Source organism: Phyllostomus hastatus, unplaced genomic scaffold, assembly GCF_019186645.2.
Source record: "Phyllostomus hastatus isolate PE091 unplaced genomic scaffold, TTU_PhHast_1.1 phas_contig_38, whole genome shotgun sequence".
NCBI lineage: Eukaryota > Metazoa > Chordata > Mammalia > Chiroptera > Phyllostomidae > Phyllostomus > Phyllostomus hastatus.
The window spans coordinates 31,812,558-31,839,141 of NW_025333869.1; the positions used below are offsets into that span (position 1 = coordinate 31,812,558).

A 26,584-nucleotide genomic window follows, 5' to 3' on the forward strand; every position below is an offset into this window, starting at 1 on the left:
GCACTTTATCTTCCCTTTCATTCTAAATGAGAGCTTTGCTGGATAGAGCAATCTGGGATGTAGGTCCTTGCCTTTCATGACTTGGAATATTTCTTTCCAGCCCCTACTTGCCTGTAAGGTCTCTTTGGAGAAGTCAGCTGACAGTCTGATGGGAACTCCTTTGTAGGTGACTGTCCCCTTATCTCTTGCTGCTTCTAGGATTCTCTCCTTCATTTTTACCTTGGCTAATGTAATTATGATGTGCCTTGGTGTGTTTCTTCATGGGTCCAACTTCTTTGGGGCTCTCTGAGCTTCTTGGATTTCTTGGAAGACTGTTCCCTTTGCCATATAATTCAGATGTTGGAACGTTTAAAGGTGTCCTGGATGCTCTTAAGCTTTTCCTCGATTTTTTGAATTCTTATTTCATCATGCTTTCCTGCTTGGTTGATTCTATCTTCCTTCTGGTCCACTGTATTGTTTTGAGACTCAGTTTCCTTCCTTTCACTATTGGCTCTCCTCCGCGTATCTTCCTGCATCTCTTTTATGGTAACCTGCATCCTTTCATCTAAATTGCGCCCAAAATCAACCAATTCCGTGAGCTTTCTGATCACCAGTGTTTTGAACTGTGCATCTCATAGATTGGCTATTTCTGGGTCGCTCAAAAGAATGAGTCCTGGAGGACTGATCTGTTCTGTTGGAAACATGTTTTATGTCTTTCCCTGTCTTTTTTTTTTCCGGTCTGGCCGCTCTTGTTACGGTGCGGGGCGGAGCCTTAGGTGTTCACCGGGGCTGGGCACCCCAGTCCCTAGATTGTGACGTTATATGTGGGGGTGGGGGCGGGAGCGGGGATGGGAGGGAACAATGGCGGTAGTTCTGTTCTCCTGGGCTCAGACCCTTCTCTGGGATCCTGGGCTGCGAGCTCTGCCCTGGTCCACAATCGCTGCCTCACTGGGTCTGCCAGCCACAGCTTGTGTACTCAGGGATCACCGCTGCGTTGCTGCTCCCCGATGGCTGTCGTGCAGATTTCGCGCCAAATTTTCCCCGACCTCCGCACGCTGCCGACCTGCGCCAGCCCCGCGCCCGCCCGGCTTGTCCTCTCCTACCAGTCTGGATGTACGGGCTTACTTCAACTTCTTGGCTGTCCGACTTCCATTCAAATAAATCCTCTGACAGTTCTGAGTGTTATTTTGTCTGTAAATTATTGTTGTTCTAATCTTGGTTGTGGGAGGAAGTATGGTGCGTCCACCTATTCCTCCATCTTGCTGGAAGTCCCAGGTTTTTCTACTAATTGTTTTTTCATATCTTCCCTTTCCAACATACAAATTTAACAATTCAGTGTTTCTCTCAATCCGATGGATAAACATTCCAGAATGTATATGATTTTTATAATTTGCTCTGTCACTTGTAATTTTCTTTAAAAGGTTTTATTTATTTTTAGAAAGAGGGGAAGGGAGGGAGAAAGAGAAGCACAGAAACATGATGTGTAATAGATATATCGATAGGCTGCCTCTCACATGCCCCCAACTGGGGACCTGGCCTACAACGGAGGAATGTGCCCTGACTGGGAATCGAACCAGTGACCTTTTGGTTCACAGGCGGGCACTCAATCCAAAGAGCCACACCAGCCAGGGCTCATTTGCAGTCTTAAGTGTGTGTGCATATGTTGTCTACTATTTAATCAAAACAGACAATAATAAATAATTATCAATTCATGGAACCCAACATACATACTCTGACACAAGAAAAAAAGATAAGTTGTCACTAATAAAACGTTTATTTTACATTAAAGTTTTCAAAAATACATTTGTGAAGTTACCCCTCTATTAGGCATAAAGATAGCCTTTACAAAGAGTTTGCAAAATTGCTTTCTCTTAACTATTAAAGTACATAGATTTAAAAGGTTTTAAGGAAAAAAATGTCAATTCATGGTCAATGGTTGAAGAATTAATACACATTATATCTGTAGGATACCTTAGAAGATTTTATCTTAAAAACATGTAGAGAGAAAAGCTGTATTTTCTTTTCAGAAAGCTTTACTCTTCAATAGTGTTTACTAAGAAACGTACACTGCATATCACACTAACAATGACCTTCTCAAAATTTATCTATTAGCCTTGCAAATCAATCAGCCCACACAGAAGACAACAGGAAATTGCTATCCAATACACATTAACTCCTTAAGTTTCCTGATAGTATGAAAATAAAAATTTAGTCCATTCCAATTAAAAATACAAATTATCGATATTAAAGATAAGATAGTACTGAATTATTTTTAACAACACAAAAGGTCAAGCATTCCAGAAGCATAAACTGTGTTATTAAAAAAAAAAGACAATATATTTATCTAACCAATGCCTCACAGAAATTTGGAATATTTACATACGCTGTAACACTGTAGAAATCTTTGGTGGTGACACATGGAGTAAATTCCCTGAAAACACTAACAGTGTTGTTCCATCAATCTGTGTAGTCAAGTATTTATCATTAGTAATGCTGGCAGTATCACTTGCTAGCCAAATCCACATGTATAGTAAAGTGTATAGAGGAAATCTTATGCAGGACTTAGGTTAGCAATCAGGCTTATTTCTGGCTCATTTTTATACCAGAAAAAATATGGTAAATTAAAGTACAGAACAATTCTTACTTCCAAGTAAACTCTGAAAATAGTTAACATTATTGAACAAGTTGAATGCATATATGATAAAAGGGCTACAATTTCTGCATAAACTTTACCAGCTACCAAAATAGGCTTGTGCAGCATGTGATGCCCATTCGCCAGGTGGTGGTAGTGGGGAAAGCAAGGCACTGTGGTCTGGGGACAAATATACCTTTTTTAAAAGCTGCAGACTCAAAAGCATAGAAACAAAAAATGACCTGCTGTACCTTAAAAGAAACTAAAATTTATAAGCTTATTATACAAAGTTCAAAGGAAAGGGCATGCTAAAACACATAAGAAACAAAATTTACAAAATGTAAGAAAAGGAGAGTAAGAAAATAACAACAGCAAAATGACATCACTGTATATAAGGATATAAGCAGCAGAATATATCAGAGGAAGCATTGTAAGTGTGAAGAGAATTAAACTCAAGGACTTGCATTACCTCTTTGAAACTGGTGTTGTCTTTGATTAAATGTTTTGATTCTAAAGTGTGGAGGGATTCATAATTCTTCCAATTTAGAAAAGTACGAGTTTACTGTGATTAAAGAATAGGTATGATAATGAAATTAGATTTCAAAATGATTATAACAGTGCAAATCAGCCCCCACAGGTAATGTTTTTGACCCAAAGTCACTCTCATAACATTGTCAGGCAATTTGAGATGACACTGCCTCATGCAGGAAAGACAAACATGGCACATAGCATTTATACTGATAAGTCCAGGATCATGTAATATAAATAAAACTCTTTCAAAGTTTATAATCAGAATTCATGGGAGTTTTGAACACAAAGAGTCTTTCCAGAAACTAAAATTAGTAAAGTAGATGGACGTACTCATAGAAATAAACTGGGAGAAAAGAAATTGAAATGAATTTTTACTTGGTGTTACATATTAAGAATGTGAGATAATCTAGGAAATATTTTAAGACTTGTATCAAGAGAAATGTCTGAATTACACTAAGGTGCTCCTGAGTAAATATTCTGTTCTCTCCCACCAATTTGAGGAGGTCCTGAATATACACTGTCAGCTGACTTCATTTCTTAAAAGGTAGAAAAGTCAAAGATCTTACAAATCTTTCTCACTGTTTTTACTTTTGGACAAACAAGTAGATTTATCAAGTAGATTGCCTAGAGAAGTATAATTGTACAAATTTCATTACTGATTACTAAAACCATCACCAAATATATTGACTTATAGTTCATAATGCATAGCTATCAATGCAACCTAAAAATGCCTCAGTCTAGTAATTAAAAAATATCTTGGATTAAAAAATGGTATTTTTCTAATATCTATTCTAATAGCTTCTAATATGTGATATTAACAACATCCTCATTTTCCACTGGCAACTATCTTCAGGAAATTATTCCAGCCAAAAAAGAAGTGATCCAAGTTATTCTAGTTAATGCCAGATTTAGAAATCAGCAGCACATATAAGTGCCAAGCTTGTGAATAAACTGGCTGCTGGATATTGTCACGAATTAGAAAAGACCTAAGTGCCATACTGGTCTCTAACTCTATTTCACAAAAGCAACCACTTTTAAAATCTGAGAATGTAACCAGTGTTAATAAAAACATGCTGAGTTCAACTCTACAATGTACAGCCAAATATATAAAACTGGTTAATCATTTAAATAATTTCTTATCTGTAAAGAAGATAATTAAGAAGAGTTAGAACCAAACAACTAGCTATATTTTTATACTATTAAAATCAAGCAAATTTAGCAAATGAAACCCACAGGAAAAGAGATGATGTAATTCAAGGCATAAATTTGACTTGTCAGAATATGACAAATAATAAAGATAGTGTCCGTAAAACTTAAAACGTACAGTCATAAAATAAGTAAACAATTTTCAAGTGTGCAAAACTAGTCACGAACAAAAGTGCTATGTGGATACCTGGTTTTCAAATATTTGTTTTGAAAACTTTCAGCTGATGGTGGAAAAACTATAAAGTATTAAAAAAGTAAAAATTTAAAGAATATATAAAACATACCTTATCTCACATTATGCCTTGTACTATCACTGCTGCATTAGAGGTCTATTTAATTACTATCCTCATGTGATAGCTATGACATAAATGGAGGTAAACAATACAATAACGCAAAGACTGATGTATCTTGAACCATAAAAAGACTCTTTTCAAGTATACTGTGGGTTTGTGCTTCCTCTTACAGCCCAGGCACTCCATGTTTTTGATGAATTTGAAAATAGATAACACAGTTTTCTATTATTTCTGACATATATATATACACACATATTTTGCATAACTACCTTTAGTAGTCAACATTTGAAAGTAATTATTAGAGAAATAAAAAAGTATTTAAATTAATGAAAATAAACCCTATCACTGCCACAATTTAAAGAATTATTTTAGTGCACAAATCCTGAATGTATGATGTTAGAAAAAAAGGTTGGTGCTTTAGCATAATTTGTCTTGGGATACTTGAAGTGTACATGACTAAAAATACACCTGCGGTCTCTTCTTCACTCTGTATTTTAGTGACCCATACCGCACCTGAAGAGAGAAATGGGTTATTATTACAAATTAGATGATTACTTTTTAGAACTATGTAAGATTTAATAGTTCATACACTAATAATTTTTAACTTTTCTGATAAAAAGAATCAATTATCCTATAAGTGTGTACTCAAAAGATAATTCTGTTTATATACTAAAAAATATGGCTGGTTCCATATTGGATATACACTACAGATTATTATCGTTATTAACAGAAATACTAACTGTTATTATTTATGCTCTGCTTGGTACGTTGCTCAGAGTAATTAATCTGAAGCCATTTGTTGGAATCATTCACTGCTTTCTGGGCACAAAGACAATACATGATTAATTATAAATAAACTTTTACTATTTAATCCTCATGTAGGATTGGTTCAAAGCAAAGCTATGTAGTTAATTTTTTTTGCTTTCTTTGCTTCTGAGTAAGGCTGGCATTGGGTACTCACGGCAGCCCTATCATTTACTATGCAAGATTACCATGTCTACGTATAGTGGGAGACTAGGAATTCACCATCTTTAAAATTTTCAGAGATCCTAAGATATCTGATCTGAATAAAGAATTTCAAATATAACTGTGGGTCTACCATTCCAAACCTTCATTTATGGACCGTTAATATCATGAATGATAGTACAGCAGGGAAATCCTTTAATATTAATCATTAGGAACACTCTGTAATTGACTAACCTCTTTGCGGCCTTTCACGGTTTTCACAGATTTCATGCTTTGTGATCTTCGAAGCCCTTTGTGTGTTAACATCTCATCATCTGAATATGGCCCACTTGCCTCTTCATCTGTTTTCTCATCTCCGTCTTTCAGTGGAATTCCATAGTCTAAATGAATTGTCAAAACCAGCATGTTTTGGTAAAAAGATACGTGTCAGTAATGCCTCTTAACTCTGCAGATCTCTGCATGGTCTGCATTTACCTGGTTACTCCTCTCCCTTTCTCATCTGTAATGCTCTCCCTACCCTCCATCATTAATCTTTGTCCCTTGCACTATTCTAAATGAAACTCACAACCATTTCTTCCAGAAGTTTTCCCTGACCACTCCTTTTTACTATGCGTTTTTCAGTAGGTAACACATTTATCTTGTTAAAAAAAAATCAAAGAATAAAAATAGATATATAGTGAAAAGTCTCTTCCTGCCTTTTTTCCTTTTACTGAATTTTAAATAACCTAAGCAGTTGTGTGTTTTAGTTTATAATTTGTACCTTTGACTTTAATTAGGAATTAAGAGTTTTCTCCACTCCATTTGTCAAACCTTTTGTCAAGATTGGGAATGGCAGGGTGAACTTATGGAGTCATATAAGACCCAAAAGAGCTAGAGTTTTGGGTAAGTTAGGTTCACTGGGGGCAGGTGATACTTGTTAAACCAACACCTCTAAAGCTGCTGAGATAAAACACAGCCAGACAGGCTACAATAATCAGAAACACCACAGGCTACGATGACAGATGTTACTCAAAGAAAAGAGGCAGCATCAGGAAGGGCAGTAAGAGACTGGGCTGCTAATAGGCTGCTCTGTGAGCTACAAAGACCTAACATTAGCAAATAAGCAAACTTCTAGGCAGTCAGGCTGATTATTGTCAGGAAGTCTGAGAGCATCCTGACATTGGAATTCAGGGAACAGAAAGTTCCTATTCTTGAAGCAGATGTTCTCAAAATTTAGCCAATTATTAGTCACCTGGGGAACTTGTTAGTTAATACACAGATTGCTGGGCCTGAGATGAACCGAGGATCTACGTTTCTAACAAGTTCCCTGCTGATGCTTGTGTTATTGGTCTAGGGCCTTCACCTTAAGACCCATTGCCTGGATGGAGCAAAAGAGGGGCTCAAGTCTAATGCAACCAGAGTACTAGGTAGGTTATAAAGACAGAGGTATGGTTGCAAGTTCCCCTTAAGTTTCATTTCTGTTAAAAAGGAACATAAATACCTGAATCTTTTTTTAAAAGATTTTATTTATTTATTTATTCTTAGAGAAGAAGGAAGAGAGAAAGAGAGGGAGAGAAACATCAATGTGTGCTTGCCTCTTGCGCATCCCCAACTGGGGATCTGGCCCACAACCAGGCGTGTGCCCTGACTGGGAATCGAACCGGCGACCCTCTGGTTCACAGGCTGGCTCTCAATCCACTGAGCCACACCAGCCAGGTCTAAATACCTAAATCTTAAGGTGAGAAAAAGTAGCAGATTTTCTAGGATCAGAAGGGGTAAAGAAATGGACTTCTTGAATGTGAAGAAAAATATACTAAATAAGTGTCATTAATCTGCTCTCCCAGGACATGTGTAACTTGAGACTCACTAAGCCAACCACAAACAGCTATTAATAAGCTTCTTAGTCTCATAATAAGATAAACATCTTTGTATAATAAGCAAGTACATAATAAGATAAACATCTTTGTATATTAAGCTAGTACAATTTTATGCTGCCAGACTTCTAGGCTAGAGATTAGGAAGGATTCAAGAGTAGAATCAGTCATTATTGAGGCTGAGATCCTTTGGTTTTCCTGCAGCAGTCCAAGGAAGTGTGTTCCAGGGAGAAATGGCAGCAGGAGCAAAGGTGGGGGGCGGGGTGGCAGGGGAAGTGTGGCTGCTTGGAAGAACTGTGAGGAGGCTGGTGTGGCCTGGGAAGGGGATAGGAAAATGCTCCTTGTGCAGTATTAAGTGGGAAAAAATGTACATGTAGAAACAAAGAAAGAAAAAACATAAAAATGAAACCACTGCATCCCCTGAAGTGGGCTTTTGGGTGATATTAAGTTCATTATTCTTTTTTTTTAATTTGCCAAATATGTATTTTAAAGATCGTATTACTTCTGCCTGCCTTGGCCAAGTAGCTCAGGGGGTTACAGTGTTGCCCGGATATGCCAAGGTTGCTGTTTAGGTCTCTGGTCAGGGCACGTGCAAGAAGCAGCCAATGAATGTATAAACAAGTGGGGTAATAAATCTACGTCTCTCTCTCGCTCTCTCTCTAAAGTCAATAAAAATTTTAAAAAATAAAATTGTATTACTTCTATAATTGGGGACAATAAACAGAACAAATATTTTTAGGTTGTCACTTCTAGATTTTTCTGTTGTTACTGCCAACATTATATTCCCAATCCTAATCTAAAAAAAACTAGGATAAAACAGAGAATGAGGAATTAAGAGAGTCAGAAGGGAAGCATCTGTGACCATCAAGTTCCCTAGGGCCACAGACGAAGCATAAGACTACAGTTCAAGAAACAGGGCCCTTGCTATTTCAATTGCCTCTCATTTTATATGATTAGGAATTGGAATATCAATCATAAGATGATTATACACAAATCTTACTCTTTCTGTATTTCCTAATGTCAGTTAAAAAAATCTTACTAGCTTCACAATGATAGTTTCAGTAAAAGTGATGACATCATTCTTTCCTCTACAAATATTTTAAAAATCTACCATGTGAAAGGCAGTGTGTTAAATCATGGGGATAAAATGATGAGAAAGACAAAACTGTCATTTTCTACCATAAGACACTTACAGTCTAATGGGGGAAATGGACTCTGCTGGGCCTTTCAATCCTGTAAGAGAGCGTCCCCAACCTTTTTGGCACCAGGGATGAGTTTTGTGGAAGACAAGTTCTCCATGGGGTGGGGCTGGTGGGTGGGAGGTGGGGGGACAGGAGGTGCAGCTCAGGTGGTAATGCCAGTGAAGCTTTGCTTGCATGGCTGCTGCTCACCTCCTGATGTGTGGTTGGGTTCCTAACAGGCCATGGACCAGTACTGGGCCCGGTCTGCAGCCCCACAGGTTGAGATCCCTGCCGAGAGAGATGATGCAAATGGAAGATAAAAAAACAAGGTGCTATGGGAGCATACAGTAAGAGAATTAATGCAGCCTGGGGTGGGGGAGTGGGTTGTGAAAGAAGACTTCTTGTTGGAGGTGGTTACTTAGCTAAATCCTGAAAGGCTCAGGATTCTATTTAGCCAGCACATGATGGAGAGGGAACAAGGCTGGGAGCTAATATGCCACATGCTATTGGGTTTGCATTTCTTTGGATAGCAATGGGGAGCCACCAAAGCACGTGAAACAGAAGGGTGACATGATTAGATTTGAATTCTTTAGAAGATTCTTCTTGCACTTTGGAGAATGAATCAGAGGTGGATGAGACTGAAAGCAGAGGGGTTACTGCAGTATGGTGGGTCAGAAATGACAAAGTCTAAGGAGTAAGGACAGAGAAAGCAGCCAAATTTGGGAAGTGAAATATTACGTTTAGCTTAGCAACTTAGTAAACCAATCCCTGCATCCATAAGAGAGGAGTCAAGTCAAATATCCTCATTAAAATACCCATTTTCTATTCCGCTTAATACCTAGAAATGAGTATGCATGGAAATTTTGCTGAGTGCTAGAAATAATGTTAGTGAATGTTATATGAGTATTTAAAAGTCTACAGAGGAGAGGGAGACCTGAGATAATGAGAGAAACTGAAATCTGGATGATGAATCGAGCAGAAACTTAGGGGTTTAACTGGCTGAATGGTTTACAGTTCTGCCAAGCCCGAGCCAGGTAAAGCTAGTGGAATACTGCTGGTGCCACACAAAGACCACGTGAAGGTCGGCTGCTTCACATCATCAATCTAGATTGCAGAGAGCCCTCAGCATGGTGCCTTACATAGCATATTCCTGAGGAGCAGTGACTGAGGACCAAAGAATGAGGAGGCTGTGCAGCTGGGGCCTGGGCCTGAGGCTGCAGCTGCTCGGCTAGTTCAGCCCACGGCTCTGGAACCATTTTAGAAAACTTTTGCACTGTGATCTGATGTGATTCAGTTTGTACATCTTAGGGTTGATATATTTTAAATTTTCTCTCCTTATAATGATAATAGTCAATATTGATCCAGTGCTGAGTTATGTACCAGACACCATGTTTCCATGTATTAATGTAAGTGTAGACTCATTGAAAGTTTGACTTGGAAGGAGCTTGAGCTATTCTAGTCGAAGGAGTCCTGACCCAAGTGAGAAGAAATGAATACTTTGCCATCTATTAGTTGTAAGGCCCAGAGTAAGCCATGACTTTCTCCAGGTCTGTTTTCTTCTTTGGTAAGGTGGTGAGATACAGGACATGATGAATAGGTTTCTGTGTCAGTGCCAGCTCCGAACCAGCTGTCCGGGGGCACTGTGTGAAGTGGGATTCTGAGCCAGTGTGGGTGAGTGCTGCGATCCGTCAGCAGTGTCTGCCTGCCACCCTGAGCTGGGGAGCAGGGGTAGGCATGTCTCCTATTTGCCACCTTTAGCTAAAGCATCGCTAAGGTCCTTTCCTGCTCAAATTATTTGGATTCATGGTTCCAGCCCAACTGTCTCACTAAGTGTAGCCTCTTTACAAATTAAAAGAGTAAAATTTAGCTTAGGAACCTCATATACCTCATTTCTATCACTGAGTATATAGCCTTGAATAAGTAATTTAATCTCCTTAAATCTCTGTTTATTCATCTGCAAAATAAAGACAGAATACTAAACATGCATAGTCATCTTAAGAATTAAATAAAAATATGTAAAACACGTAAAACAAACAAAAAAACTCTGTATGCACTGGTATTGAAATGATGCTGAACCACTTGTAACTAACATGGGAACAGCAGATTTTTTGCAGAAAAAATATTTCCACTTCTCAAAATGTAATGTTTGTTCACATTCAAGGCACCCAGTTCCTTACAAGAAGGCATTTGCAGGGTGCTCTTCTTTCCCCATAATGGCAACAGGCAGATTTAAATAATGTCATCAAAACAGGAGGACTTCCCTTGTTATGCTAACCTCAAACTGCTCAGAGGAGGCCATGGTGAGTTTTCAAAAGGGATCCAGTTTTCCAGATATTTGAATTTGCTGTGTGAACAATCAGAGCTTCTGAGATATCTGTACTGATCACATGAACCAGTAAACAGACTTTGCAATGTAAATGCAATTCCCACACTTAGAAACTAATCAATTTTTTCTTCTTGAGGAATTTTGGAAGTAAATGAAATAGAAAAAATCATGATAAAAGATGAGTACTTAATTATTCTTCAAAAGGGAGAGTGCTGTTGTTTTATTTCTAATTTTGAGTAATAGGTTGAATTAAAAAAATCATTAAAATTCTACCACTCAGAGCTAAGCACTGTTAATATTTTAGTAATATCCTTCCAGCCCTTCCACTATGTAGATACATTTGAAAAGTAACCTTTACATATATTAACACATTTCATCTATTGCATTTCTATGGTACAGGATTATAACACACATACTGTTTCACTGCTATTGTATATTATCCCACAATCTGGTTGCTTTCATGTCAGTAAGTATAGATTGACATCATTATTTTTCATGGCTAATAAACCATCTTTTTGATCAACCATTTCTCTTAGGTAATTGGTTTATTCCAATATTTTGTTACTATAAACAATGAGATTAATGTTCTTGCACATATATCTTTGGACCCTTGTCTGATTATTTCCTTATGGCATATTTCTAGAAGTTTCTTGCTGAGTTAAAGGGAATAAATTTTAATAATTATTGCCAGATTGTCATCCAAAAGGATTATTCCACTTTAAACTCTTTTTTTAAAAAAGATTTTATTTATTTATTTATTTATTTATTTATTTATTTATTTATAGAGAGGGAAGGGAGGGAGATAGAGAGAGAGAGAGAGAAACATTAATGTGCGGTTGCTGGGGGTCATGGCCTGCAACCCAGGCATGTACCCTGACTGGGAATTGAACCTGCGACACTTTGGTTCACAGCCCGCTCTCAATCCACTGAGCTACTCCAGCCAGGCCACTTTAAACTCTTATAAAAAGTGTATGAGAATGTTTGTTTCCCAACATGCTTGCTGTGGTGATTTTAAAACATGTCCACAGATTCTGACACTTTTCTCCTGGGATACTTCCTGGCTCTGGGAGCCTTTGGCTGCAGGTAAGAAGTCCAATGATCCTCAGAGACCACGTACACAGGAGACACTGGAGAAGCCTCAACTGTTACCCAGCAGCTGTGTAACTCTTGCCAGCTCAAACACCAGACTCGTGAGTGAAGAAGCCTTTCAGATTATGACCCCAGCCCCAGCTGCTGTTTGGATGCAGAGGTGTAAGACCCTGAGCAAAAACTGCCTTGCTAAGCCCAATAACTCCCAGATTCCTAAACAAAATTAATAACCACGATTTTAAACAATCACTGTTTGGAGGTGATTTATTATGAAGCAACTGACAATTAGAATAGTTACAACACAGAGCAGTATTAATTAAAAAAATTATTTTTTGTCAATCTGGTGAACAAAAATTGCTATTATTATGATTTTATTTTAGTTTATGATGTCTTTGACTGTGATGCTAAATATCTTTTTCATGTATTAATTGGTCAACTGTATTCTTTGACAAAATTGATGATAATTGGCTTGTAAAGGTCCTTAGATTTTTAAAACCTGAAACCTTTGCCTGCAACATGAAACAAAAATATTTCTTATAGTTTGTTGTTTTTATCATGTGGAGCCTTCCTCACTCTTTGGTAGTTTAACATTTTATTTCTTTTTTAAATCCTCACCTGAAGACATTTTTTCATTGCTTTTAAGAGAGAAGGAAAGGAGGGAGAAAAGAAGGGAGGGAGGGAGAGGGAGAGAGAGAAACACCAACCTTCTAAGCCTAGTAGTTATTCTAACACCACTTTTTTTTTCCATCCTTGCCAGAGGGCATTTTGTCATTGCTTATTTTTTTTTAGAGGGGGCGTAGAGCGAGGCCTGGGGGAGAGGGAGAGAGATGGCAGGGGGCGGGGGAGAGAGGGGGGGAGAGAGAGAGAGAGAGAGAGAGAGAGAGAGAGAGAGAGAGAGAGAGAGAGAGAGAGAGAGAAATTGACTGGTTACCTTCTCCTATGTGCCCAGACCAAGGACTGAACTCACAACCTGGGTATGTGCCCTGATCTGGAATTGAACCTGTGACCTTTTGTTTTAGAGGATCATGGTCCAACCAGCTGAGCCACACAGGCCAGGGCTTAACACCACTTTTTAATATGCTTTTCTCCCATCAATCTGAGCAGCCACCTTTCTCATTTGATAATTTCCATGTATATATGGACTCATGTCCCTCTAGATTATATAACCTATTTTATTAAAAATATTGTCAAGAGAGAAAGTTTTGGTTTAATTTTTTCTTTTGGAAAGAAAATTTGAATACATACTACTATGTAAGAAATTTGGGCAAAGTAATGCATATTTAAATTTTAATCTTATAACTGAACAAATACCTTTCTTGTACTATACCATTTACTTCATATTTTTATGTCTTCATGTATTTCAATTTCATGGTTTGAACTAAACAAAAGAACTAAATAGCATGCCACTATCTTGAAATATTCTTTGTCACATCATTTTAAACTTAATAGACAAGTATCATAAAAATAATGTCAGGGATTTTCCTATATAAAATCCTGTTTTCATTGAAGTAATTGGACTATAATTCTTAACCAATTCTAAGGTATACTTATGAATAAATTGCTGATAAAGGACTTAGATAACTAGTCCAAATCAGCTAGATGGTATAGCAGACCTCATAATCAAAATGATTATACCTATTTTTTAGGTTCATATTAAGAAAATGCATGTAGTAGAAACTATTTTACACTACTTATGTATTAAGAATGATGGTTCAAAGTTCAATGGTTCCTCACTCTTAAAGATATTACTACCCTAATCAATGGCCAATGCTATAATGACTACCTCTTACATAGCAGCTACCAACTCTGTAAAGTTATTCATTCTAGGCAAAACTTAGAAGAAAGGTCACTGTTTTTCCTCTACAAAAGGAAAATTTTTTTTTCAAATTGGTTTTAATTATAAAGGATGATTTTTAATCTTCCTCAAAAGAAACCTACTTAAAAACAAAAAACAAAAAAACCCAAATAAGATCAAGGAGTCCTATACCTTATGGACTTAATAATACATTAGTAACATAGGACCCAAAGATCTTAGTTCTCAGCTGTGCTTGAACTACAACTTTCTTATATCTGATAAAATGACTAAGGAACTATGTCTTTTTTATTTATGTGAAAGATAACATTTTTAAAAAATTAAAGTTTATAATATATCAACTATGACATGCTGCCAATTGACATTAGAATATGCCTACAAGTTATTTCTTGAACTAGAAATACATATGTAATTACAACACAATTTCTATTGAAATAATCCTGTTTTCATACTGAGTCATCTTTTGTCACCTACTTAAAACTTTTTATCTTGTGAGTCAATATCCTTATTTGTTCATAGCACTTACAGTAAAGAATGTTTAACTATGAAACTCCACAGAGTCATTGTAGGTTAAGGAGAAAGAGTACTGATCACAGGTCAGAACTAGTAACGGTGGTGGGTAGGTGGTGGTAACCACACCCATGGCTTCTAAAAATATGTGGCAGTATAAAAGGCCACTTCCACTTTCTTAGTTGGATTATCTCCTAAGTCAACAAAAGGCACGCACTAACTACGCTTAGTGTAAAATTAAAAAATATAAGCTTACAAGTAAATTTTGTCTGCTCAAATTCAGAGTCACCAGGAATTATTTTACTACCCACCTTGACTCAAAATCCCAATTGTGAAGGAATGCTATATTGAAACAAAGGAGCACACCTGCTGATTCACTGGCGGCTGATTTACTTCTCTTTTTTGTGTCTGGTAGAGGCTGGTACAATCTTTGTCCCACGTGCTCATCCCCTGGGATAGCTGTCAGATCGTGCATACTCAGACTCCGTAAGCGCTCAGTAATTACCCCTTGGCTCTATTCAACAGAGAGTGAGAGATCCAAGAAAGAAAAGTATACTTTTTACATTTTGCTTTATTTTTTATCACATATCTACCATTTATCCATCATCAAACAATTTTTAATGCATTTCAAAGTGAATTGTAGACATCAGTACATCCGGTTTTTATTTAATTTTAAAGTATAAAATATGTATGATGAGCTTACCCTCAGAATAAACAGCACCCATAATTTTTATCTCTTAAAGATAGTATTTGGGGCTTAAGTTTATGATTTAGAAGAACATTTTAAAGTAAGAAAGATACGGTTGTAAGCTAAACTAAGTCAGAAGTGGTAATGTTACTACCTAGAACAAGGTAAAAAAAAAATTAAGAGCCTAAGAATTCTGGATACAAAGTGACAATCAGTTAATGAGTGCACTACTTGGGAAGGCATATCTACAACTATACAATTTGACTTTAAGCCATTTTAACAACATGGTGGACACGAAACACATGTGGCTATTTAAATTTAAATTAACTAAAATTAAATAGACTACAAATCTAGTTCCTTAATTGCACTAGCCACATTTCACATGCTCAGCAGCCACATGTGGCCAGTGGCTACTGTACTCAGTAATGCAGACACAGGACGTTTCCGTCACTGCAGAAAGCGCCATGAGTACATCAGTGCACAGCTCAGAGAGGGATGTTTTTGAACCTTTCAAACATAACTAGATTTCCCCTCAAAGTATAAAGCTTTGTAAGAGGGGAAAAATTCTGAATTTACTCACTTTGAAAATTTATATGGCATTTAAATGACTCATTTCTTATTTATAGCTGGATTAAAAATACTCTTCTAATGGTTTTTTTACATTTATTTCTTCTTCTCATACATGCTAATTTATGACTGCCTCTAGTTATAAAGCTACCACAGAAATTTGTTGATAAAGGTTTATCTCTAAGTTTCAAAGCCTATGGCACTACAAACATTCAAGTATTACTGCTAACATGCATTTTACACTGACGAAAAAGGTCTACATTCAGCTACTCTGAATTAGTGATCTATTATGTTGAAACCAAATAAACGCTTTACCCCTCTTAAGCTTTGTAGTTCTACCATATTTTTTAAAGTTGTGAAAAGGGATTATTTAATTAAGGAACCTATATCCTCAATAAAAATAACTGGGTTTAACACATATTTAAATATTCTTGGCATGGTTTAATTCATTATACTTTTCCCCTCTTTATCAGCTATCATTTACTTACTAAGCAGATGGCTGATGGAAGATTTCAGATGCGTACTAAAAGGAAGTGACCAGTCGATCATCTGAAATAGATGCCTTGTTTTCTCAGAACTGACATTTTCTTTACCCCACCTGTTTCTTCTCTCAAAAATTCTTGCCTTTGTACATACTGCTACGCAAAGGCTAAATGACATACTCATCTTTGATACCCTCTGCTTGACTCAGGTGTAATTTTCAAGTCTGGCTGTAACTCCCAAACAAACCCTCCTACTCAAGATGGTACATCTCACAATGCAAATGAGTCAAAGTGCCATAGAATCAGCTTAGCTTTGTATCATACACAAACTTTGGTATCTTTGAGTACAATCAACTAATTACTTAGGGCATTTCTCACAATGAACTTGAACATTATTGTTAGTTCTATTGTTGTGTCGTGTATGTTTTGCCTCCAGAATAAGGTTTTAATAAACTAGATGAGATAGATAAATCTTAGGCTTCCATTCTCCTAATGTACCTAGTATGGTACTGATATTGAACAGGTAATAAACTACCCTTTTTATGCCCCTTCCTTTTCATTACTCTTGATTACAAAAGTTCTCCATAGACAGCTACTCGTTTAAACGTAAACACTGGCCTCTTTATGCAGAGAGGTTTAGCAGCAAACTACAGGTATGATGATCATGGGTATCTACATAGGTAGACTATACCATCCATCAGAGGTTTTTTTTCACGTTTAAAATGAAGGTAAGCAATGACTTACTCTGAGGTGTCTGGGTGATCTATTTACAGCATAGATTTTAATGTAGCTCTTGAGTAACCTACCCTAAAGCCCTAAATATTATCAATCTCCTCAAGGTTTCAAGAAAGGCCCGGAAAAGCAAAACAGGCTGTGCACCCCTTTTGAGGACCCCCAATACTTCAACAGCCATTATCACCTTGAAAAATCAAAAATTTCCACTGTATATTTTCTTATGGGCCTAAAATAGAGCTAATATGGAAAGAGAAAATTAATGCACTATTGTGAACTTAAAAAACATTATATAAATTGTAAGTATCCAAGCAGAGGTCTAATTATAAAGTCATTACAGATAAATGCAGACCCATTCCTTCCAATTTTTGTATCTTTAGCACAAAAAGTCTATATTTAAAAAGGAATGATGTTTGTAATAAAATAAATGCAAATACTTCCCCTCTACCTGAGAATTCTAAATCACATGCATAATATGATTACAAGTATGTAGTAGACAGGGGGAATATGCAAAAGTGAACAGTGTAACCTTTAGGCAGGTGGGATGGGCGATTTTTTTCAACAATTTCTTTAATATTGCAAAATTAACCACATATGGTATAGTGAAATTTTAATTGTAATGAGATGCATAATAACAATTTCTGATTCATTTCCTACTCATTTTTCCTACATCTAATTCCTTGCTCTGTTAATTAAAAGAAAAATGGTTTATCTATTTTGAGGGCACAAATAGGACATTATAGTCATTTGTCAACAATGTTAAAAGGTGTTGAGGTTTTGTTCAAAAGTAATAATGTTTTGTTTATCTTCTTTTATTTGCTTTATGTAATATTAAGCCAAAAGTATACGAAAAATGAAGAACAGTTCTAGTCAAGGAGGAGAATACGTGTGGAAACAGCCTTCTTAGTTGATAAGGAGAGTTATCATCCATAAGGATATTCTATATCCCAGCATTCTACAACATATTTTCTGCAGAACCGTATTTACACTTTGTATGTTAAAATGGATCCTAAAAATCAAAGAGAAAGTAACAGAAAGATTATGGTAAGAATGTAAAAGTAAACGTAATTAAGAAGTATCTTACAGAATATTTTATATTAAGACTGATCATTAGCAGAAATATTTCTACACCCTCCAGTGGCTCAGAGTTCTTAGGGTCTGAATGGGATGGGCCCAGAACACCCAATTAAGAAGCTGAGAACACTACAGGGGTTTGCCTGGTTAGAAGGGCTGGGACCAGATGGAGTACGTGGAAGCTCTGGGAACTTCAGCTGAGAACCAGAACCTGAGATGTCTCCACACAGAGCTCTTATTCACACCCAAGGGCACCAGGACATCTGAATGTTACTCAAGTGTCCAGGACTGTGGCTGGCATTTGTAAAAAGGGACCCTGCACGTATGACTAAATCTAACTTTTTACACTCAAATAGTTCTGCTTTTGTTGAAGTAAATTTATTTTCTGGTCAAACATCACATTGAAATTACTATATTTTGTGTTAAATAAGGGGAATTTATTGCGCTTTTTAGCATCTTTGTAAAAAACATTCTATTATCTTTATATTTTAATTAAATGTTTAAAATCATAATCAGCAATGCTTTATAAGCTTATAAGCATATAAAACAATCTTTTACAAAACAGTTCTTACTATACTGTTTAATAATGAATAGCCATTAAGCTCTATTTCTGTTGATCCTTGACGTATTACATTATAATTGCTGATAAGGCTAATTTCCAGATTTTAGAAAATCTCTTTTCCCTATGGACGTTCAACAATTAATCTGATCAAGATTAGAATATAATTGACTGCATTTGTATTAAGTGAATAATATATTTTAGTGGTTTTAAAGTGAAACAATATATACTTATCAAAGTAATTGTACAGACAAGAATATACAAAAGAAAAATTATTTGTAATCTACCACCAAAACTACCCATACATATTTATATATCCTTTTAGCTTTTTCTGACTCATACTTTCAGAGCATCATACTTTCTCAGCTTCAGCACTACTGCTATTTTGGGCTGCATTACTGTTTGTTGTAAGGAAACTGTCCGGTGCACTGCAGGATATGAAGTAGCATCCCTGGCCTCTACCCGCTGCCAGTAGCAGCTTCCCCTCCCTCAGTTATGAGAACCCAAAATGTCTCCAGACACTGTCAAATATCTCTTGGAAGGCAAAATCAACCCCGTTGAGAACTACTCTTAGAGGGATAAGGAATTTTAAAAGTTAAGTGTCACCCCTTTGTTTTACAGGAAAGAAAATTAATACTTAAGATCAGTGCAAAATTGTCCAAAATCTCATGGTTAATTCATGACAGGATCAGGACTAAAAAAATGCAAATCAATTGTCTGCTAGAGAATTCTATGTTCATTATAACATTCTGCTTCCTAGATGATAGAAAAAAATAGCATGACCTTTTCTCCCATTGTCTGAACAGCTGCTTTTTGTAAAAATTGCTAATAAGCAGCTAAACATCATCAAATATTTTCACAAACAGAGAGCCACTAAAATAGCAAGATGTCAGGATCTTTGACCTAATCATGAACACTTAAAGTCAATTGGAGTTCATCAGTTTTACCTGTAAGGCTCTAATTTCTGTGATAATTGATTTTTTGAAAATAATATCTGCTAAAGAATTCACCCCAGGCTGCCAGAGAGAAAGCTAAGAGGTGGTTAATATGACTGGCAGTAGTGTTGTTCATCTGTACAAAAGCCACCTGCATCTCTCACGTGAAAAGCTATGAAATGCTGAACATCCTCAGCAAAATCCTTGAAAGTCCTTCATATGTTTATGCTTTGCTCAGCCAAAATAAACTTGTACACTGACCTTGTGAACAGATGCCTGGTAATGAGGTCATAGAACTGAGTAACATTTTCAGAAAATTGCTTTACGGTGTAATAAATGCTCTGATTAAATTCCTATTTTCATCTTTAACATGGTCTGGCTCAACCTGGGAAACCAGTCAGGGGCATTACCAATATTTAAAGGTCACACCAAGAGTCCAAATATTTTTAGCCTAAAAGATATTTTTAACAAACTATATATTATAAAATTTTTAAATAATTATCAAGTCTTCCTACTGGCTTTCTTGCAGTTTCTCCTCAAACTTGACCTATTTTTTATTTCAGTTTCAATTTATTCCTTAGTATGAAGTGTCTGGTTCAGTGATTCTTCCGTCACAGTGTCTTTCTTTGACATCTCCAGAGATGAAATTAATTCCAGCTACTTTAAAATAGGTCCAGTACAACTCGAAGCAAATAGAGTTACCACTGTGTTAGGTTCAGCATATTCCTAAGGAATACAATCCAGGATAGTGGAATTAACCTTCCCGTGCTCACGCTGAGAATGGCAAGGGCTGCCTCACATGCAGTGATCGTGGTAACAAAAGGATCAAGACATAACAAGCCAGAAGGGAAAGTTCCGCAATGAAGTCCAGTTATGGGATAAGTGCTGGTTTTGCAGTGTAACTTAGATGATCTTTATGCTGCTTCCTGTCTCTGAAGGGAGGAGGTAGTTTTAAGTTAAATATATAAATAAAAACAAACAATGAATCATAAAAAAGACAAAGGAATCATATAGGTATATGATAGCTTTTTATAGCCTTTCTACAGAAAGATTTCTGTGAGATGTTTGTTTTGATAACGAAGGGCAAGGGGAAGCTCTTAGCAACCAATGATGAGATGGAATTTTTTTAGTTAGTGTATACAGACATTCAGCCTGTGAGGGCAGGGACTGTATCCATCTCATTCAATGCTGCATTCTCAGGACCTACCATATAGTAGGTATTAAATAAATGAATGTTGAATAAATATATAGGATGCTAAATACTGATGGCAGAAAAGCATAACATAAAAATAAACGAGGAGGGGTTGGTAAGGATAAGATAATATAGTAGAGATTTCTGATTCCCTACATAAAGATTTTGGAAATAGTAAATTAAAGTCAAAATAAAATAAATATCCCACAAAATAGTCACAAAACATGAGAGGGTATCTCATGAAGTAGTAGGAGTATAAACTGTATTTAAGTGAGGAGGGGGAAAAAAAGGAATTTGTATGCTTCTATGATTCCCAAAACAATGTTCTAAAATGTCTATATGTTCTAAACAATTCTTCAAGTTGAAATTTAATTTTTAGTGTTTCACTGAAGAATCGTACTGAATGATGATGCTTTTTAAATAGGAAAAATTCAGAAAGCATCTTCTTTGGGGTGTGAATAAATACAAGCCCTTGGTCCCCTTCTCCTTTCCATCCCCCCGCACCCCCGCAGGCAGCCAGTGTCCACCCTCTACTTTCCTGTGCGGCAGATGAGGGTTTTAATCCTCTTCTACCTCCTCTTCCTTTTCCCCATCCTTCCAACAGAGAAAAATGACAGTTGCAATCTACAGTGTGTTCTCATGATTATGATGTAAGTGCTATTCACTGCTGAACTGAGTCATGCTTATTATATTTTCTTTTTTCTGTATTTTGCCAGAGTTACAACGACCCCTTTTCCATATTGCATTTGCTTGGTAGTCAGTCCAAAGCTCTCCCTCTTCATGTGGCCTCCACTACATTTTCCACGGTGCTCAGGGCTGAGGTGCAGCTGCATTGTGGTACCTGCCCCCTATAGCCAGTGTGTCCTCTGATTGGTCACAGCATGGGCTGAATGATTTAAGTATCACCCCCGCATAGGATTAAACCTATCAGATACTCTTATCACCATGCTTTTCTCAGAGACACCTGTCCTGGCACCCTTTGCCCATCCCATCCAATTCTGGCTGGCTGTCCTCTGGACTTGATATGTAGTGTTCATTCTGGGAATTCCTGTCACCCTCCTTTTGTGGTGAGTACCCAACTACCCAGGTCCCATGGGTTTTCCTTTATCATGGATTACTCCCTAATTTTAGCAGAGCATATCCCCTCCCTGACATAGGATGCACAAGAGGTAAATTTTGCGACTATGCATGCCTTAAGTAAAAATTTTATTTTAAGGTGACATGTGACTGAGACCTTGACTGTTTCAGAATTTGAAGGTGAAAATCATTATGGTATCTTGGATGGCATCAGTCTTTCATCTTCAAGCTTCCATTGTCACTAGTTAGAAATTAACGTCTTTCTGATTCTAGATCACTTGAATGTGACATACCTTTTTCACTTGGAATCTGTAAGAATTTCTTCCTTATCTCCAGTGTTTTGGAATCCTTTCCTGTATTTTGCCGTGTATAGTGTGCACCTACGTTTTTGGCCCAAACTTTCAGGAAAAGAACTTTCATTTTAACTTTTTAATTCAATTATTTATTTATTTATATTTAGAAACAAAACCGATGATCATATTCCAGGATATTATTTTGCATATGGATATCATTATTGTTTTCTAGAGTCACACTTTTAGCACATAAGCATAAATAAAATAATTAAAACCATTTATATAGATACAGAATTTGTATTACCCATGTATAATGCACATCCTTATTTTCCCCTCAAAAATTTGGGCAAAAAAGTGTGCATTGTACATGGCAAAATACGGTAATAACTTTGCTCAAGAGTAGATCCACTTAGTCTTTTTTTTTATTCATTGTGCTGGGTACTTTCTGGACCCTGGAAATATGGAGATTCATGTCCTTCAGTTCTGAGAAATATTATTGTATTATTTCTTTGATAACTGTATCTGTTGTCTCTTGGTAGCATTCCTGCTTGTTGAATGTTAGATCTCCTGGATGATCTTTTTTAGCAGATATGGAAATTAGAAATGCATGTTCATTAAGCAAGAAATAAAAAGCAAATGCATTTCTTAAAAAATGGAAGAGTCCTTAAATAAGCTGAATATATTGCTATTTTAGTATCTGTTTATATCTATATGAATAAAAAACTTTCAAAAGCCAAAAATAGTCAATCTATACTAAAGTGCTGATAATCAATAGTGCTGTATAGTTACTGCTTTCACTTAATCCTCAATGTAACATTTCTAGTATATAATGTCAATTTCTTATCTTGCTGGTCATATTAATTGGGATACTTGAGCCAAAGATCACTCTGAAAAGAGAAGGATTATTTTAGGAATTCCATTTGACATTTTACCTCCCTTTGCCATTACTATTATACAAAATCATTGTTTAACTAGAATATTTATTTCCATAAATGGAAATAAATTGTTTTAGTTCAAGACAACTAAATTGAAAATGTCTAAGTCAAAAGCTAGAATATTATTTAGTCTCAATTTAACTTAATAGCAACAGACTCAAATTTTCCCTTGAACTGAGATAGGTACATAACATTAATGCTCACTGGGCTCCTACTGTGCTCTCACAGATAGGTATATTACTCCCATTTCATACATGAAGCAACTAAGGAATACAGAAGTTAAGTAAATTGCATATGGTTATTTAGAAAGTCACATTCAGCACTTTTTGGGTCTGAAGTCTGTTTTCTTTCCACATACTATACACCAAAATCAATTACACTATTGCATTTAAAATAAACCACACTAATTACTACATGCAAAGAAATCCAAAAGCCACAATGCAAGTTTTCACAGAGGCACTCATTTCATAACTTGGCTTGCAAAACACAACACATGACATTAGTATTGGCTAAGTAAAATCTCAAGTTTTAAACACAGAATTTTTTCATGCCTTATTTTGAATAATCAGTTACCTCAAATTGGTTGAAGTAGGGGTGCAGAAGTAAGCCAGAAATCCTACCAAGATATTGCCACCGAGAGAGAACACCAGAGACAGAGAAAGAAAGATTGGTCATCTTTACTAACAGTGATTTACTCAAACTACTTTAAGGTTCTAAAGTAGGAAAGTTACAACAAAATGACATTTTCTGGTATGTTTTATTTATTAACTAGCTCTCATCTTGTGATCAATTAAGAGATTCAAAATATTTAGTTATAGAAAATGCATAAGAATGCTTGTAAAATTAGGTACTTGTTCTTCCCAGTTTTACGAAAATAAACAGAAAGCAAAATTCTGCCAATGTTTCATGATCTGACAAAAAAGCCACCCTACTTTAGCTGTTGACTTAATGTGCTATTGGATAAAAAATGTAAATAAAAAGTTACCTTCACCGCTGCAGTAACAGCAGCAGTAGCTGCTAAGTTTAAACCTTGCCGCCCAAAGTTTACCATCGTCTCATAGCCTCGTTCCTTTGCTTGCACAATATAATCATCAATCTCCTGGAAAAAAAAATCCAAACACATAGATATTAATTTTACTTAAGCAGAGTGTCCAGAAGCCCAAAAACAGGGATTCCCTCATAATATAAACATTTCACAAACATTATAGCATAAAGCATGTGATTTGTGCAAATAATTTATATATCTTACCCTTTCCTTTGAAGAGAGAAGTGGATGAAGCAATTTTCTGTATATTAAACTTGCTCCTTTGGTATAGGGAGAGAGCAGCCATATGACAAAAGCAATCTTAAGTTCATAGTACAGGGGGAACCTAATAAGAAGAAATTTGAAAAAAATGCCTGTGAAAACAAAACTACAGACAACGAGCAAATAACAAAAAAACTTTAAAGAGTTCAAACAACTATGTTTGAATCGACAAATCAATTTCATTAAATATAGATCAGTTAACGCAAGAGCAACCTGATTCTTGCAGAGATTCACACCTTCTAGTCAAGATTCTTCCTTTTAGCAAGCCTATGGATGCTGGCAACTGAGTGCTCAGCTCCAAGAGGGCACTGACACACATTAGCCAGGGCAGTAAGGTCCATTCTTCCATCTGCAGAGCCCACTGCCACGGCGTACCTGTGCACCTCCAATTACCAGGACACGAATTTATACTCTCCAAGTGCACAATGTTACCCCATACGCTCATTTTCTCATCCTCAGAGCTCTCAGAAAACTTCCCTTTTCAACTCATTTGGCCAGAATTGCAGCACTTTGCAGACCTAAATTGTTCACTCACACAAGAAATGGAACTGCCACTGTGGTAGACTGGGAATTAGGGTTAGATCGAACCCATGTCCTTTACCATGAATCTTTGCAGTGTCTTCCTTGTAGGCTGACTTCACTTCCCTAAGCAGTAACTGTGGGTTTAACCATGTGACCAGCTGTTGAAAACAGAATATAGCATGCCACATAATTTACATGCCCTTTGACTCTCTCACCCCCAACACCTCCATACCCTTGATTTAAACTTTTGCTTTCTGCTGTGACAGCAAGTGCTCCCCCAGTCTTGGTCCCCAAAAGAAAAGACACTTAAAATAGTCAAGCCTAGCAAACAGCAATGACCACTTGCCCTCGTGCAGTTTGAGCAGGAAATAAATGTTTGTGTTTTGAACTTATTCTGCTCTTAGGGTTGTTTGTTGTCATAGCAAAAGTTAACTAATACAGCATGAGGGGATCAACATCCTGTGGTCAAAGAAGCACTATGATACACAATAACTGAAAAATCTGGGCTCTTCTTAAGGGACAGATGGGTATCAGGCAATAAGACATGATGACTGACGACTGTGCAGTCAAAGAAAAGGTCTCCGTGATGGTGCAATCACAGAGGGGTATCTGGACTCTCACTGTGGTAAACGTTCCCTGAATTGTTCAGATTTTAATAGTGTATGCTATATTTGCAATCAGCAAAAAACCTGAAATCTTTAAAAAGAAAACTTCGACACTTAAGAGATCTAGCACATTTTGGAATCTGCCATTTAAAAACAAACAGAAAACCCTCTCCCAAACCCCTATATCAAAAACATAACAAGTAGCCGTGGCTGGTGTAGCTCACTGGATTGAGCACGGACTTCGAACCAAAGCATCGCAGGTTCGATTCCCAGTCAGGGCACATGCCTGGGTTGCAGGCCATGGCCCCCAGCAACCGCACATTGATGTTTCTCTCTCGCTCTCTTTCTCCCTCCCTTCCCTCTCTAAAAATAAATAAATAAAATCTTTAAAAAAAACATAACAAGTAAATGAATGATCTTCAGGACAGAAGAGGAAAGAGAAAGATGGATGAAGATACATTACAGAGAAGTTCATAAGTAAGGGCAGATGCTAAGCACATTTAACTCTGATGACTTCATTTTTTCCTAGCAATCCAGGGTAACCTAATGTGCCGTGAGGATGTGATGAGAACAGCAAAGTCAGAAAGACAGTTCGAGGAGAGAGGAGTAAAAGCCTGAAACAGGTACAAGACGGAATGGGAGTAGCAATGGACCAAAAACAAGTAAAAGGAAAAGTGAGCTCAAATTGATACTTATATGAGCAACTGATTGATTTTTTCCACTCATTCAGTAGCCTGGAAAAGAAGTCAAAAAGAGCAATTGGGCTTATTTAGGCCAAAGATTTTACAGCAAGGACAGCTGATGAAACTGGCAAGGTGGGAAATGCACAGATTCTGAAAGGAGGACTTGTCTGGTGATGGCCAGGTCTGGATAGAAATGCACTCCTGAAATCCAGCACAAGGAGATGCAAGTTGTCCGACGAAGTCTCTGCCCCTCAGTAGAATGTTAAATCCTTGTGGATACAAACATGCTTTAATTTTGTCTCAGAGGTTTGGAATAGAGCAGCTCAGGAGCTGGTGGTTAGTGGGTGTCTGCATGGATGCCATCCAATTTGAATGTAGATGAGAGTTTTAAGGACGGGGAGGGAGTGCTAAAACCAGATGCTGTGGGTGTCAAAAGAGGCGGCTTTTAGGAAGTGATAAAGAAAAACAGCCTGAAGTCATCAGTGTAAAAAAAGATGACAACCAATTTCTCTATTCCAAGAGACTACACGATGTATGGGAGACGGGCAGAAAGTG

General features: G+C 36.8%; 1 protein-coding gene across 1 annotated transcript in view; it reads right to left on the bottom strand.

The window, feature by feature from the left end:
• Positions 1 to 1,730: 1,730 nt before the first annotated feature.
• Positions 1,731 to 26,584, bottom strand: part of REEP3 (receptor accessory protein 3) — a 78,484-nt gene continuing 53,630 nt past the window's right edge. Inside the window, exons 4-8 of the mRNA XM_045842051.1 lie at positions 24,163 to 24,283; positions 23,899 to 24,012; positions 14,746 to 14,893; positions 5,842 to 5,987; positions 1,731 to 5,154 (exon numbers count right to left, since the gene is read on the bottom strand). Of these exons, the coding sequence (XP_045698007.1) occupies positions 5,098 to 5,154; positions 5,842 to 5,987; positions 14,746 to 14,893; positions 23,899 to 24,012; positions 24,163 to 24,283 (586 nt within the window). The 3' untranslated portion in view covers positions 1,731 to 5,097. The remainder of the gene's footprint in view (positions 5,155 to 5,841; positions 5,988 to 14,745; positions 14,894 to 23,898; positions 24,013 to 24,162; positions 24,284 to 26,584) is intronic.